This window comes from Heteronotia binoei, chromosome 2, assembly GCF_032191835.1.
Source record: "Heteronotia binoei isolate CCM8104 ecotype False Entrance Well chromosome 2, APGP_CSIRO_Hbin_v1, whole genome shotgun sequence".
In the NCBI taxonomy this organism is placed as follows: domain Eukaryota; kingdom Metazoa; phylum Chordata; class Lepidosauria; order Squamata; family Gekkonidae; genus Heteronotia; species Heteronotia binoei.
Window position 1 is genome coordinate 186,298,492 of NC_083224.1, and position 15,253 is coordinate 186,313,744.

At 47.2% G+C, this 15,253-nt stretch overlaps 1 protein-coding gene across 1 annotated transcript in view; it reads right to left on the minus strand.

The window, feature by feature from the left end:
• The window catches only part of LOC132567410 (RNA-binding protein 25-like), a 32,396-nt gene extending 18,513 nt beyond the window's left edge, over positions 1-13,883 (minus strand). Inside the window, exons 1-6 of the mRNA XM_060233085.1 lie at positions 13,874-13,883; positions 12,074-12,144; positions 9,031-9,106; positions 7,857-7,903; positions 2,165-2,246; positions 527-597 (exon numbers count right to left, since the gene is read on the minus strand). Of these exons, the coding sequence (XP_060089068.1) occupies positions 527-597; positions 2,165-2,246; positions 7,857-7,903; positions 9,031-9,106; positions 12,074-12,144; positions 13,874-13,883 (357 nt within the window). The remainder of the gene's footprint in view (positions 1-526; positions 598-2,164; positions 2,247-7,856; positions 7,904-9,030; positions 9,107-12,073; positions 12,145-13,873) is intronic.
• Between the last annotated feature and the right edge of the window lie 1,370 nt (positions 13,884-15,253).

Genomic DNA, 15,253 nt, shown 5'->3' on the forward strand with positions numbered 1-15,253 from the left:
TAGCTGTAGAAAAGAGCACAATTCCAGCAGCACCCTAAAGATCAGGGGTGGCCAAACTTGCTTAATGTAACAGCCACACAGAATGAACATCAGGCGTATGAGATCCGGAAGACATGAACATCAGATGGTTGAAAGCAGGCAGGCAGGAAGGAAGGAAATAGATGGGGGAGGGAGAGGTGGAAAGAAAGCAACTTTAACTTTAAACGCATTCTCCAAGCCTCTGACTGACTTGGCTTGGAGAAGTGATTTAAAGTGAGATATCCCTTCTCCGAGATGGGGCAGTGGGGGCTTCGAGAGCCACTCGATATGTGTAAAAGAGCCGCACGCGGCTCCCAAGTTGCAGTTTGGCCACCCCTGCTGAAGGCTAACAACATGATGATGAGCTTTCATGAGTCCCTGGAGTGAGAAGTGGCTCACGAAAGCTCATACCCTGCCACAAATTTGGTTAGTCTTTAAGGAGCTACTGGACTCTTGCTCTTTTCTAACGTCTGTGTTTTTCTGTCTGTCTCTCTCCCCCTCCCCTTACCTGGTCTTTCAGGGTCTCCTTTGAAGCAGCCGTCTGTGGAAGGCCACCTGAGATCAGGGAGATCTTTGAATCTGAAAGACAGGGTGGGAGGGAAGTCCAACAGCAGAGCAGTGAGATCAGAGAATCTCTGCACTAATCAGGGTCCTAACAGTCAGCTAGCACAGTGTTCCCAACCACTGAAAGAGGGTCGCAAGCCAGCCCTCTGTAATGACTGCCCCGTTCTTTCTGCTGTTCTCGTTCATATTTTGGGTAGCAATCAGGGCTTTTTTTGTAACAGGAACTCCTTTGCATATTAGGCACACACCCCTGATGTAGCCGATCCTCTAGGAGTTTACAAGGCTCTTATTACGGGGCCTACTGTAAGCTCCAAGAAGATAGGCTGCATCAGGGGATGTGTGGCCTAATATGCAAAGGAGTTCCTGCTACAAAAAAATCCCCTGGAAAGCAAGATCCAGTTCTGAAAACAGTATTTTCCATGTCATACATCAGTGGATACCTTTTCTTCAGGGCATATACATACGGATCAAGTAAAACCAGGCCTCATTTTGGGCAAGAACTCAAGAGCGGAGCTTCGGACCCTCTAAATTGTATGGTGTTCTTTCTTTCTTAAACCCTCCTCCCTCCCAAATACTTGCTTTTGGCTCCGTTGTTCAAAACCCCTGTGAGAATTTTGCTGAACTCTAAGATTTGACAAACTTTCTAACAGTTTTCCCCACAAAAAAATGGGAAAATAACCAAAACATATCAAGCAGATAGGTGGAAATCTTCCTCATGCCACTGCGGCTGCATAGGAGAAAGTAATTTAAAAAGTATGATGGGAGTAAGGTTTTATTATGATGGTTACAATCCAGCAAACATTTTAAGGTAGATGCTGAGTGCAGATAATTTAGTATACCTTCCAGTGATGTCAGGGGTGTGTGGCAAAGAGTGATGCAAATGAATTGTGCTAATGAGCTCCGGCACCTCTTTTTCCATGAACTGACCACGAGTAAAACAGGTCTGAGTGGCTACTAGAGAGAGGACCCTCCCCTGAGTACACAATAGAGGAGGACCCTAGACGAGGACCCTCCCCTGAGTACATACAGCTCAGGGTGGATAAACAACAGTAAAGATGCTCATAAGATAAAACAGAGCGAAGAATTTAAATGGTACAGAACTAAAATTTTCTCAAGCGGTGCCAAACTTCAGGATTCCAGATTGCGCCATTGTCTCATGAGCAAAGAAGGGCGGGGGGGGGGGGGGGCGGAGTGCCAGATAAGAGGGTACCCATCACTGTCCTCAACCCAGGGCTTCTTTTGTAGCAGGAACTCCTTTGCATATTAGACCACATCCCCTGATGTAGCCAATCCTCCTGGAGCTTACAGTAGGCCCTGTACTAAGAGCCCTGTAAGCTCTTAGAGGACTGGCTACATCAGGGGTGTGGCCTAATATGCAAAGGGATTCCTGCTACCAAAAAAGCCCTGCCTCAACCCAAAGCCTGGCAGAACATCTCTGCCTTGATGAAAGCCCTGCAGAACTGCATTAGGTCGCGCACGGTAGCTTTGGACAGCTACTTAACACTGGGAGTCCTGGAAGATCCTACCAATCTGTCACTAAACTATTCCCATGCACTGTTTGGCCCCATTCCCTCATACTTACCGTGTAGCTCTTGCTCTTTCTCTCCTGAAGGAACGGAAGGTACACCAGGCTCAGAGACACCGCTGTCCTGCTTTAAGCTGGCCTGACAGACAGAATCAGTTGTGGAATTCAGTGCCACGAAACGTGGCGCTTTGTGTGGCAACGTGGCCAAATTCAAACCAGTTTCAACCTCCTATATGAAACACTCTTCAAAACTATGGAATGACAGTCACCCGGTCGGTGCTGAAATCAGCCTCAGAAAAATCAGCCTTAGAATAGAGATTCAGTGGTCCCTGAGTCTGAAATAACCCGCAAAATCAGAGCTTCAGCATATGCAAGAGATCCCCCCCAAAATTAGTTTAGACCAAGATGACTTTCTAGCCCCCGTGATTGCTCGATGAGGTTTGATGATGCTCATTGCCTTTTACAAACTGTAATCAGTTCACAGAAATGAGCAGTGACTCACGAAAGCTCACACCCTGCCACAAATTATGTTAGCCTTTAAAGTGCAATTGGATTCTTGCTCTTTTCTAACCTCCTGTTTATTTGTCCCCCCCCCCCCCCCCGCCTTTCACAGCATACCTGGTCTTTCAGGGTCTCCTTGGAAGCACTCGTCTGTGGAAGGCCACCTGAGATCAGGGAGACCTTTGAACCTAAGAGACAGGGTGGGAAGGAAGTCCAACAGCAGAGCTGTGAGATCAGAGAATCTCTGGACTAGTCAGGGTCCCTGCTATTGCTAACAGCCATCTAGTACAGTATTCCCTGGGTTGGATTAACAATTAGGCCAAGTAGGCACCGGCCTATGTGCCCCCACACCTTCAGGGGCCCTGGGCCAGTTTGCCTCTCTCTGCCTCTCCCCTGCAGCTTTGCCAAAAGGGCTTTTGAAAAGGTGCCTGCAGGAGATATTAGGAGATAATTGGTGAAGGCCTTCCCAAGATTTCAGCTGCCTAGGGGCCTCCACAGGGTTTAATCCGGCACTGAGTATTCCCAACCGATATCCCGAGTGGGTCACAGAACGTCTGAGAGGGGTCACGAGCCAGCCCTCTGTAATGACCATCTCTGCCGTTTCCGCTGCTCTCTTTTGCGTTTTGGAAAGCAAGATCCAACTCTGCAAACAGTATTTTCCATGTCACATATCAGTTGATACGTTTTCTTTAGCGAGTGTGCATGTTGATCAAGTGAAACATGTCTGAATGGCTACTAGAGCAGGGGTGTCAAATGTGCAGCTTGAGGGTAGGATTAGGCCCCTGGAGGGTTCCTATCAGGCTCGTGAGCAAGTCTCCGCTCCCTCTCTTGCTTCCTTCTGCCTCACAGCTTGCTTTGCCAGGCTTGCTCAATTACACAGGAGCTACAGAGCAAAGCCTCTATTTTCTCCATTGGTTGAGGCTCCTCCTTTGGGGAGGAAGGGGAGGAGGGAGAGCTTGCTTTGCCAGGCTCTCTCAATTGTACAGCTCAAAAAAAAACCCTTGGTTATACTTCTTCAGCACTCAAAATAACACCGACATTTCAAATCCGCTCGTTTTTCAGATGTTTGAGCCAACGTGGTTAGAATGTGAGACAAAGACTGGGGAGGTTTGTTGAGAAATCTCCAACCTTCCATGAAGCTGACTAACTGATCTTGGGCTAGCCACTCTCTCTCAGCCTAACCTACCTCACAGGGTTATTGTACAGATAAAATGGGGGGAAAGGAGAGGCATGAATGCTACCCTGAACTCCATGGAGGAAGGATGGGATAAAAACGTGATAAACCAATTAATTAATTTATTAATTAAAGTCATAGACCACCCTCCCCTGAGTACACACGACTCAAGGTGGTGAACAGCAGTAACCATGCTCAGGGCTTTTTTTTGTTGCAGGAATAGGCTTCCCAATCCCCAGGTCCCAGCGGGGGATCCCCCGGTTTTATAGGTTTCACCCCATCGCCAGTCAGCTGGCCAGAGGGGGAAAGCCCCACCCCCCACAGTACCTCTAGATCTCTGGCAGGTTTAGAAACCTGAAAACAGGCCCCGTTTTAAAATGTGTGTGTGTGTCCCTTTAAAAAAGAGCAGGAAGTACTTCATGGGGAAGGGTCAGCAGCAGAGCCTTGTCAGAGCAGTCCCTCAGTGTGTTTTGCTTTCGTTTCAGAGCAAGTAAGTATGTGTGTGTGTGTGAAAGAGAGCAGCATAGCCCCTGTACTTTTCAGACCTCATTATGAAGGAACCAGAGCCACTTAAGTGTGTGTGTGTGAGAGAGAGAGAGAGAGCAGCACAGCCCCTGTACTTTTCAGAAGTCTTTATAGAGCCAGTAAGAGGGTGTGTGTCTCTGTGCTTGTTTTGCATTGTTTTCAGAGTCTTTGTATAGGAACCTGTTTATGGGATGAAGGAAAACTCCACCTTTCTCTTTTTGTTGTTTATATTGTTGTTTATATTGTTTTATTGAATCATGGAATTCCATGTCTGTGAGCCGCCCTGAGCCCGCCTTTGGCGGGGGAGGGTGGGATATAAAATTAAAGTTATTATTATTGTTGTTGTTGTTGTTTGCCAATGTTAGTCTAAAGAACAGCGGTTCCTGTGAGTAAAGCCCCAGTGAAATGTGAGCTTGGAAACTCTGTGCATTTTGGCTGCTTTGTGTGTATTCACTTTCATTTACTAGAACTGTAGCTATTGGGTGATGAGAAAATGATGACTATTCAGGTGAACTGTGCTGCTGTATTTTTATGTATTTATTTTGGGAATGGGAAAGTCTGGCTCCCCCCAAAGTCTCCTAGTTCCACCCCCAAAGCCCCCCAGCTCCACCCCCAAAGTCCCTGGATATTTTCTAAATTAGACTTGGCAACCCTAAGCAGGAACTCCTTCACATATTAAGCCACACCCCTCTTATGTAGCCAATCCTCCAAGAGCTTCCAGGGCCTCCTGTAAGCTCTTGGAGGATTGGCTACATCAGGGGTGTGTGGTCCAATATGCAATGGAGTTTCTGCTACAAAAAAAAGCCCTGAACCCGCTCATAAGATGCAAGCAATTTAAATAGTACAGAATCAAATCATTCTCAAGTGGTGCTAAACTTTGGGATTCCAGATTGTGCTGCTATCATGCAGGCGAGGTTGAGAAGAAGCAGGGGGAGGGGGAGGGAATGTCATATAAGAGAGTACCCCTCACTGTTCTTAACCTAAAGCCTGGCAGAACATCTCTGCTTTGCAGGCCCTGCACAACTGTATCAGGCCCAGACAGTAGCTTTGGATAGCTGCTTACACTGGGCATTCAGAAAGATCCTACAAAAATCTGTCACTAAACTATGCCAAAGGTCTGCTTCATCCCATTGCCTCATACTTACTGTGTAGCTCTTTCTCTCCTGAAGGAACGGAAGGTACTCCATTCTCAGAGATGCCACTGTCCTGCATTAAGCTGACCTAACACAGAAAATCAATTGTATAATTCACGGCTGTAAAACGTGGCACATGCAAACCAATTTCAACCTCCTACATCCAACGCTGGTTAGAACTGGAATGAAGGTCACCCAGCTGATGCTAAGATCAGACTGGGAAAAGCACTAGAATAGCAGATTCAACGGTCCCCTGAGCCTGAGATAACCCACAAAGTCAGAGGTTTAGCATACGCAAGAGATCCCCCTTTCCGACTTTTGCATCGGGGTCAAAGTGACCCAGTATTACAGCAGAAAGTAATGGAAACCTGATAGCTCTCTCGATCATGGCATTGGCTACGAAGAAGAAAAATCAGGCCTCAAGAATAACTTTCTTCAGAAATGCAGGATGAAGAAGAATAAAATTTGGAATCTGAATCAAAAATGGAGTGGCTCAGTGGTAGAGCATCTGCTTGGGAAGCAGAAGGTCCCAGGTTCAATCCCTGGCATCTCCAAAAAAGGGTCCAGGCAAACAGGTGTGAAAAACCTCAGCTTGAGACCCTGGAGAGCCGCTGCCAGTCTGAGAAGACAATACTGACTTTGATGGACCAAGGGTCTGATTCAGTATAAGGCAGCTTCATATGTTCATATGTACCATTTTTTAAAGTATAAGGCGGGGAGGGCGGGGTATAAATAAAATTTATTATTATTATTATTATTGTTAAGAAAGTGATAATTTTAACTGTTATAATACTAGGCTTGCCAATCCCCAGGTCTCACTGGAGGTTCTTCCGCTTTCCCAGGCTCCTTCCTGTTCCCAGTCAGCTGGTTGGCGGGGGGGAAGCCCCACCCCCACAGCCACCATGTGACTTTCCAGCTCCGGAGGCTTCAGTCTCCGATTGGAAAGGCTTCCTCTTGGATGGTGTGTCTGTGTCACTTTGAAGAAGTTGGCAGCAACTCGTGAGTAGAGATGCCAATCCCTCGCTTCAGAGTCGCCAGAAACCGGGGGAGGGAAATGTCTGCTGGGCACTTCATTATTCCCTATGTGGAGATCGATTCTCATAGGGTATAATGGGGTATTGATATGGAGGTATTGGGGGCTCTGGGGGGGCTGTTTTTTGAGATAGAGGCACCAAATTTTCAGTATAGCATCTAGTGCCTCTCCCCAAAATACCCCCCAAGTTTCAAAAAGATTGGACCAGGGGGGGTCAAATTCTATGAGCCCCAAAAGAAGGTGCCCCTATCCTTCATTTTTTCCGATGGAAGGAAGGCATTTAAAAAGGTGTGCTGTCCCTTTAAACGTGATGGCCAGAACTCCCTTGGAGTTCAATTATGCTTGTCACACCCTTGCTCCTGGCTCCACCCAATGTCTCTTGGCTCCACCCCCAAAGTCCCCAGATATTTCTTGAATTGGACTTGGCAACCCTATATAATACTGAAACTTAATGTTGCATTGTGGGAATACAGATTCCAAAAAAATGGGTTGTCTTGCAATGGGGTATAGAATGACCCCATTTCCAAAACTGCAATACAATTCGATTGGTGCTTTTCCATGTGTCTAAAAACATAATGGTAGCTTTGACAGAGCATAAACACAGGGCTTTTACTGGCTTCCATTATATAACTCAACAACTTAGGTTGCAAACGCTGGTCATTTCAACCCCCAATTTCAAAAGTGGTGTAAAATCTCAAAGCCAAAAAATGTCTATAGCTATAAATCAGGAGAGATATTTTAGCTTTCATTGTTTTTTCCACCTTCCTATAAAATGAAGATAATAGTTGTCGGCAGGGCTTTTTTTGTAGCAGGAACTCCTTTGCGTATTAGGCCACACACCCCTGATGTAGCCAATCCTCCATAAGTTTACAGTAGACCCTGCAAGAAGAGCCCTGTAAGCTCTTGGAGGATTGGCTGCATCAGGGGTGTGTGGCCTAATATGCAAAGGAGTTCCTGCTACAAAAAAAGCCCTGGTTGTTGGTCCATCTATTAATACATGGGAACAGTGCTGAAATCATCTTTTCAATTTTTGTTGAGGTCATAGAACCCCCCAATCATGATTATGCATAGTACTTTCATTTTCAAGCCAAGATGACTGGGGTCAGAATGACCCATTTACCTTCTTGATAAAACTCAGACTTAAAAAAAAGAAAGGCATTGGGGAGGGAAGAGAGGGACTTCAGGACACAGCAGTTCAGTGGGGAGAAGGAATAGCAAGATTTTTGTGCCTGTAGAAAGCTTTAAATGGGTAACCCAATTTTTTTCCATGACCTCCGAGGTCTAAAATACCCCGATTACTTAATAGGGCTTCAGGTGTTACTGGATTCTTGCACTTTTCTAACCCTCCTGTTTTCTCGTTTCCCCCACCACCACTCCACCTACCTGGTCTTTCAGGGTCTCCTTGGAAGCAGCCGGCTGTGGAAGGTCATCTGGATAAGATCAAACAATGCAAACCATTTAAATAGTACAGAATTAAAACCTTCTCAAGGGGCACTAAGCTTCAGGATTCCAGATTGTGGCATTATCTCGCGGGCAAGGTAGAGAGGAAGCAGGGGGAAGGGGGAGAGAGGGCCGCATGAGATGGTACTCATCGTGCCTTAGCTCAAAGCCAGGCAGAACATCTCTGCCTTGCAGGCCCTGCAGAACTGTATTATGTCCTGCATTGTAGCTTTAGATAGCACCAGGCATTCAGGAAGCCCCTACCGGTTTGGTGTAGTGGTTAAGTGTGCGGACTCTTATCTGGGAGAACCGGGTTTGATTCCCCACTCCTCCACTTGCACCTGCTAGCATGGCCTTGGGTCAGCCATAGCTCTGGCAGAGGTTGTCCTTGAAAGGGCAGCTACTGTGAGAGCCCTCTCCAGCCCCACACACCTCACAGGGTGTCTGTTGTGGGGGAGGAAGGTCAAGGAGATTGTAGGCCGCTCTGAGACTCTTCGGAGTGGAGGGCGGGATATAAATCCAATATCTTCTTCTTCTACAGTTCTATCCCTAAGCTATTCCCATCTTCTGTTTGATCCCATTGCCTTAGAGTTGCCAAGTCCAATTCAAGAGATATCTAGGGACTTTGGGAGTGGAGCCAGGAGACATTGGGGGTGGAGCCAGGAGCAAGGGTGTGACAAGCATAATTGAACTCCAAAGGGAGTTCTGGCCATCACATTTAAAGGAACCGCACACCTTTTTAAATGTCTTCCTTCCATAGGAAATAATGAAGGATAGGGGCACCTTCTTTTGGGGCTCATAAAATTGGACCCCCTGCCCCAATCTTTTTGAAACATGGGGGGTACTTTGGGGAGAGATACTGGATGCTATGCTGAAACTTTGGTGCCTCTATCTCAAAAAACAGCTCCCCCCCAGAGCCCCAGATACCCGCAGATTAATTCTCCATTATTTCCTAAGGGAATGTCTCCATAGGGAATAATAGAGTTCCCAGCAGACATTTCCCTCTCCTCCCCCACCCTGCTTTCTGATGACCCTAAAGTGGGGGGGAGGCCCTCTAAACTGGGGGATCCCCTGCCTAAACCTGGGGATTGGCAACCCTACATTACCTCGTACTCACCATGTAGCTCTTTCTCTCCTGAAGGAACGGAAGGGACGCCATGCTCAGAGATGTTGTCGTCCTGCTTTAAGCTAACCTAACAGAGATAATCAATTGTGGAATTCACTGCCACAAAACTGGCGCTTTATTTGGCTACATGGCCAAATTCAAATCAATTTCAACCTCCTATATGAAACTGTTCAAAACTATGGAATGATCGTTCAACCGGCTGGTGCTAAAATCAGCCTTGGAAAAGTCTTATAATAGCAGCTTCCATAGTCTTTCAATGGAACAGTCACCCGAAATCACCCACAAAATTCTCTCCCCCCCAAATTAGTTTGTAAATTAGACCAAGAAGACTTCCTAGCCCCACAACTGCCTAATGAGATTTGAAGATGCTCATTGCGTTCTACAAACTGTACAATGTTGGGGTCATTTGAAGGGCTTTCATATAGAGCAGGGGTGGCCAACGGTAGCTCTCCAGATGTTTTTTTGCCTACAACTCCCATCACCCCCAGCCATTGGCCATGATGGCTGGGGCTGATGGGAGTTGTAGGCAAAAACATCTGGAAAGCTACCGTTAGCCACCCCTGTTATAGAGGATGGCGCAGAATTGTTTTCTGTGGCCCCAGAAGGTAGGACCAGAACCAGTGGGTTGAAATTAAATCAAAAGAGTTTCTGGTTCAACATTAGGAAGGACTTCCCAACTGTTAGAGTGGTTCCTCAGTGGAACAGGCTTCCTTGGAAGGTGGTGGGTTCTCCTTCCTTGGAAGTTTTAAACAGAGGCGAGACGGCTATCTGACAGCAATGTGGATCCTGTGAATTTAGGGGACGGCATTTGTGAATTTCCTGCATTGTGCAGCGGGTTGAACTAGATGACCCTGGAGGTCCCTTCCAACTCTATGATTCTATGATTCTGTGCATCCTCTCAGCCTTCCACAATAAACTAATTTAATCATAGCTTTATTTATTGACATGATTAATAGTCTGCCTTTCTCACATGGCCCCAAGTCAGATGACACAGAGTGAACCGTTACAGTCAACAAGATGAGACATTCAATAATAAATGCATTAGGATTAGAAGACTGGAAACCACCAGAACAAACAGGAGCAGAGCATAAGTGTTAATGTGTCATGTTAAGTGGTACAGAAATTACATCATAGAATCCTAAAAGACCACGAGTCATGATCATTTATCCAAGCAGGCTTGTGATAACAGCAGGGCTTTTTTTGTATCATATTCGTCCACACCACCCTGATGTAGCCAATCCTCCTGGAGCTTACAGTACGCCCTGTAAGAAGAGCCCTGCAAGCTCTTGGAGAATTGGCTATATCAGGAGTGTGTGGCCTAATATGCAAAGGAGTTCCCACTGCAAAAACAGCCCTGGGTATAATGCTATGCAGGCTTCTGGATTTTGCACCATTATTTGAGAAGCACTTTATTGGACTGGATAAGTTTGTTATGCTAATGAACAAGACTTAGAAGGGCCTTTTTTGTAGCAGGAATTCCTTTGCATATTAGGTCATGCACTCCTGATGTACTCAATCTTCCTGGAGCTTACAGTAGGCCCTGTACAAAGAGCCCTGTAAGCTCTTGAAGCTCTCACTCACAACCAGTGCTTTTTTTGTAGAAAAAGCCCAGCGGGAGCTCACTTGCATATTAGGCCATACTGCCTGGCCTGGGAATACGTGGATGCAACATGGCAGGTCGAACCAGCCAGAACCCTGGCCAGCCCAGGTGGAGCTCCGGCCCCCCAAAAAGCTCTTCTCACAACCTGTGTTCCCGCTAAGCTGCAGAATCTTGTGAGCAAAAATTCTACTTTGTGAGCTACTGGCATTAAGATTGCGAGCTGGTGGCATTAGAGTTGTGAGCTCCTGCATAAATTATTGTGCTCTGGGGCCATTTTTCCTGAGCTAAGGCGAAAATGTGTGAGCTGGAGACTATAAATCTGTGAGCTAGCTCACGCTAACTCAGCTTAGAGAGAACACTGCTCACAACCCTTCTGTTTGAGATGGGTAGCTGTGTTAGCCTGTCTGTATCAGATAAGAAGAAGATGAAGAAGATATTGGATTTATATTCCGCCCTCCACTCCGAAGAGTCTCAGAGCGGCTCACAATCTCCTTTACCTTCCTCCCCCACAACAGACACCCTGTGAGGTAGATGAAGATATTGGATTTATATCCTGCCCTCCACTCCGAAGAGTCTCAGAGCGGCTCACATTCTCCTTTACCTTCCTCCCCCACAACAGACACCCTGTGAGGTAGATAAAGATATTGGATTTATATCCTGCCCTCCACTCCGAAGAGTCTCAGAGCGGCTCACAATCTCCTTTATCTTCCTCCCCCACAACAGATACCCTGTGAGGTAGATGAAGATATTGGATTTATATCCTGCCCTCCACTCCGAAGAGTCTCAGAGCGGCTCACAATCTCCTTTATCTTCCTCCCCCACAACAGACACCCTGTGAGGTAGATGAAGATATTGGATTTCTATCCCGCCCTCCACTCCGAAGAGTCTCAGAGCGGCTCACAATCTCCTTTCCCTTCCTCCCCCACAACAGACACCCTGTGAGGTAGATGAAGATATTGGATTTCTATCCCGCCCTCCACTCCGAAGAGTCTCAGAGCGCCCATCTCCTTTATCTTCCTCCCCCACAACAGACACCCTGTGAGGTGGGTGGGGCTGGAGAGGGCTCTCACAGCAGCTGCCCTTTCAAGGACAACCTCTGCCAGAGCTATGGCTGACCCAAGGCCATGCCAGCAGGTGCAAGTGGAGGAGTGGGGAATCAAACCCGGTTCTCCCAGATAAGAGTCCGCACACTTAACCACTACACCAAACTGGCTCTCTCTATCAGCAGAAAAGAGCAAGAGTCCAGTAGCACATTAAAGTCTAACAGCATTTGTGGCAGGGTATGAACTTTCAAGAGTCACTGAAATGAGCAGTGACTTATGAAAACGCATACCTTGGCACAAATCGTGTTAGTCTTTAAGGTGCTATTGGATTCTTGCTCTTTTCTAACCCTCCTGTTTCTTTGTTCCACTCCCCCCCCCCCCCATTACTTACCTGGTCTTTCAAGGTCTCCTTGGAAGCATCCGCTTGTAGAATGTCATTTGCGATCAGGGTGAGGTTTGAATCTGAGAGACAGGGTGGGAAGGAAGTCCAACAGCAGAGCTGTGAGATCAGAGAATCTCTGGATTGGTCAGGGTTCCTCCTAACAGCTATCTAGAGTACAGCATTCCCAACCTTTGGGTTGGGAGATTCCCAAAGTGGGTCACAGAACCTCTGAAAGTGGGTCGCAAGTCAGCCCTCTGTAATGACCGCCCTCTGCCCTTTCCTCTGTCAGAGGGGTGCCACGGTAATAGTTTGCCTAGGCACAAAAAAAACCTTGGACTAGCCCTTGATGGGTGACCGCTGTTCCTCCCCAACATATGCATGAAGCTGCCTCATACTGTATCGGACTCTTGGTCAATCACAGTCAGTATTGTCTACTCAGGCTGATAGCGGCTCTCAAACAAGTCTTTCACATCTCCTACTGCCAGATCTTTTAACTGGAGATGCCCGGGCTGGGATTAAACCTGGGACCTTCTTCATGCCAAGCAGATGCTCTGCCGCTGAGCCACGGCCCCTCCCCAGGAGCTATTTATCCTAGTTGGTTGTTTAAAAGAAGCACAAGAAATAAAGAAGAGGAATGGTGAGCTCTCCCCTTTTAACTCCTCCACACGCACACTTAGACAAGGGCTGAGTGGTTTCCCCCATTGCATTCCTACATCATTCTGGAATTTCATGCGCTAATCATTCTGGAATTTCATGCGCTATTGTCTTCAATGCCGCCTTCATTTCAGATTAATGTATTGAATTCCAGTTTTCCATTTTAATTTATTTAATATCAGTGAATTCCTAGAATTAATCCCAAAAGTACAGCAGGCATCTTAGGCTGCAATGTACCCCTCTCTCCCCCTCCCCCCTCCTTCCTTCCTTCCTTCCTTCCTTCCTTCCTTCCTTCCTTCCTTCCTTCCTTCCGTCCACTTTTCTTGCCCCCCCCCCTTTGGGACACTGGATGCGCATCCATAAAACACTGTAAGAAAGCAATGTGACTCCCCCCCTCCTGCCACATACTCGCACCAAGATGCTTGCTGTGTGGTGTTTTACCATGCACCCTTGCACATCAATAAAACATGACACCATTTTTTTTTTACTCAATTGAATGTGTGATCATAATCCTCTTCTTTCATGTTCTCTTCAAGCGCACATCTGTACTCTGAGAGATTGTAACACTAGCCTACATTATAGGGGTGCAGTGATGCCAATATGCATGATATATACATGAAAACACCACCCCCTTTGAAAGCTGAAATGGTTGGTTATGTGCTGGGCATTTATTTTTTCAGGATTTTATCTCCTGCCTTTTATATCTTCTATTAATATCAAGGTAATCTTTGAAAGAGGGGAATATACTATGGCAGGGGTGGCCACTGGTAGCTCTCCAGATGTTTTTTGCCTACAACTCCCATCAGCCCCAGCCAGCATGGCCAATGGCTGGGGCTGATGGGAGTTGTAGGCAAAAAACATCTGGAGAGCTACCGTTGGCCACCTCTGTACTATGGTAATGTTACTGTTTTAATCTGCCTAAACATTCTTGGGGGTATGTGTGAGGGTTTCCTTGCGTCCCCAGGACTCACATCATGCCCAGTCTCTCTAACCTGGACACTGTCCCTAAACCCGCTCAGGATGTGCAGATGGGGTGGTTTTTCAAAATGACATTCTCACACCAAGACGGCAGGGCCAAAGTCCCCATGTTGGGGAGGTCTTCTCCCTATTCAAACCAAATTGCTGAGGCCTCATCAGAATCTCCTTCCCGCTCACCTTGAGCCATGATCTCCACACACTGGCTCGGTGGGAGGTGTCCAAAAACAGCCTTTGCCTCACGACAACATCGCCTCTCATTCCACAGGGACTGTCTCAGAGACACTCACAGTATTCCGCGCAGCCTTTGTGAAAAACAATGACGTCACAGAGAGGCAAGTGTTACATCACTGTCATCTCCCAGAAGCCCCGGAGAGGATGGAAGGGTCAGGGCTTATTCTCAGGAGAGGTTCTTTGAATAAACACACCAGAATTGTGTGTGTGTGTGTGTGTGTGTGTGTGTATATAGTTTCTATTCTGCAAATAGAGATACTTTCCTGGTTGCCACACTGATTCCTCCCTCACTTAATCTGCCTAGGTTTGTTTACACCAGAAGTCCTCTGTCTATTTTAGCACCTGGTCTCCAGGAGACAGAGACAGTTTACCTGGAGAAAATGGCTGCTTTGGGAGGTAGACTCTATGGGATTAAACCCTATTGAAATTCCTCCCTCTCTCCCCAAACCCCACATTCCCCCCCCCCCCCCCCCAGATCTCCCAACCTGAAGCTGGCAAACCTGGCTGTTAATGACAGAAGATTCTGGAGGTAATTAATTCATAGAGACACCATAGGCAGGTTTGTACAGCTGGGTGCTTAGATTCCTCCTTGGGAGCACAGTTCCCAGTGTCTGGGTATCTACAACACCATACGCAAAAACAGGATCATGGGCATGCCAGTAGGGCTTTTTTTGTAGCATGAACTCCTTTGCATATTAGGCCACACACCGCTGATGTAGCCAATCCTCCTGGGGCTTACATAGGCCCTGTACTAACAGCCCTGCAAGCTCTCGGAGGATCGGCTACATCAGAGGGTGTGGCTAATATGCAAAGGAGTTCCTGCTACAAAAAAGCCTTGATTTTTGTGTGTATGAACTTTTCACTACAAAGGCTTTACCAAAGAGAGTTAGGGATGCCAGCCTCCAGGTGAGACCTGGGGATCCCCCAAAGTTACAGCTCAAATCAGGACCACAGAGATCAGTTCCCCTGAAGAAGAGGGATGCTTTGGAGGGTGGACTCTGTAGCATTGTGCCCCACTGAGGTTTCTGTCTTCCCTAGACTCCATCCTAGGCTTGCCAGGTCCCTCTGCCACTGTGGTGGGGGACTCCTCTCTCGCATGCAAAGCATGTCCTGCACGATGATGCCACCTGGACGTGACATCACCACACCAGACCTGTTGTGCCGAGGATGCTTTAGGATTTGTGGTAAAAGCTCTATGGCACCATAGAGTTTTACAGCGAATCCTAGAGCGTCCCTGGCGTGACAGGCCCAGTGTGATGATGTCACTTCGGGGTGATGTCATCACACCGGGCATGTCACGTGATGACAGGGCTCTTTGGAGGCAGG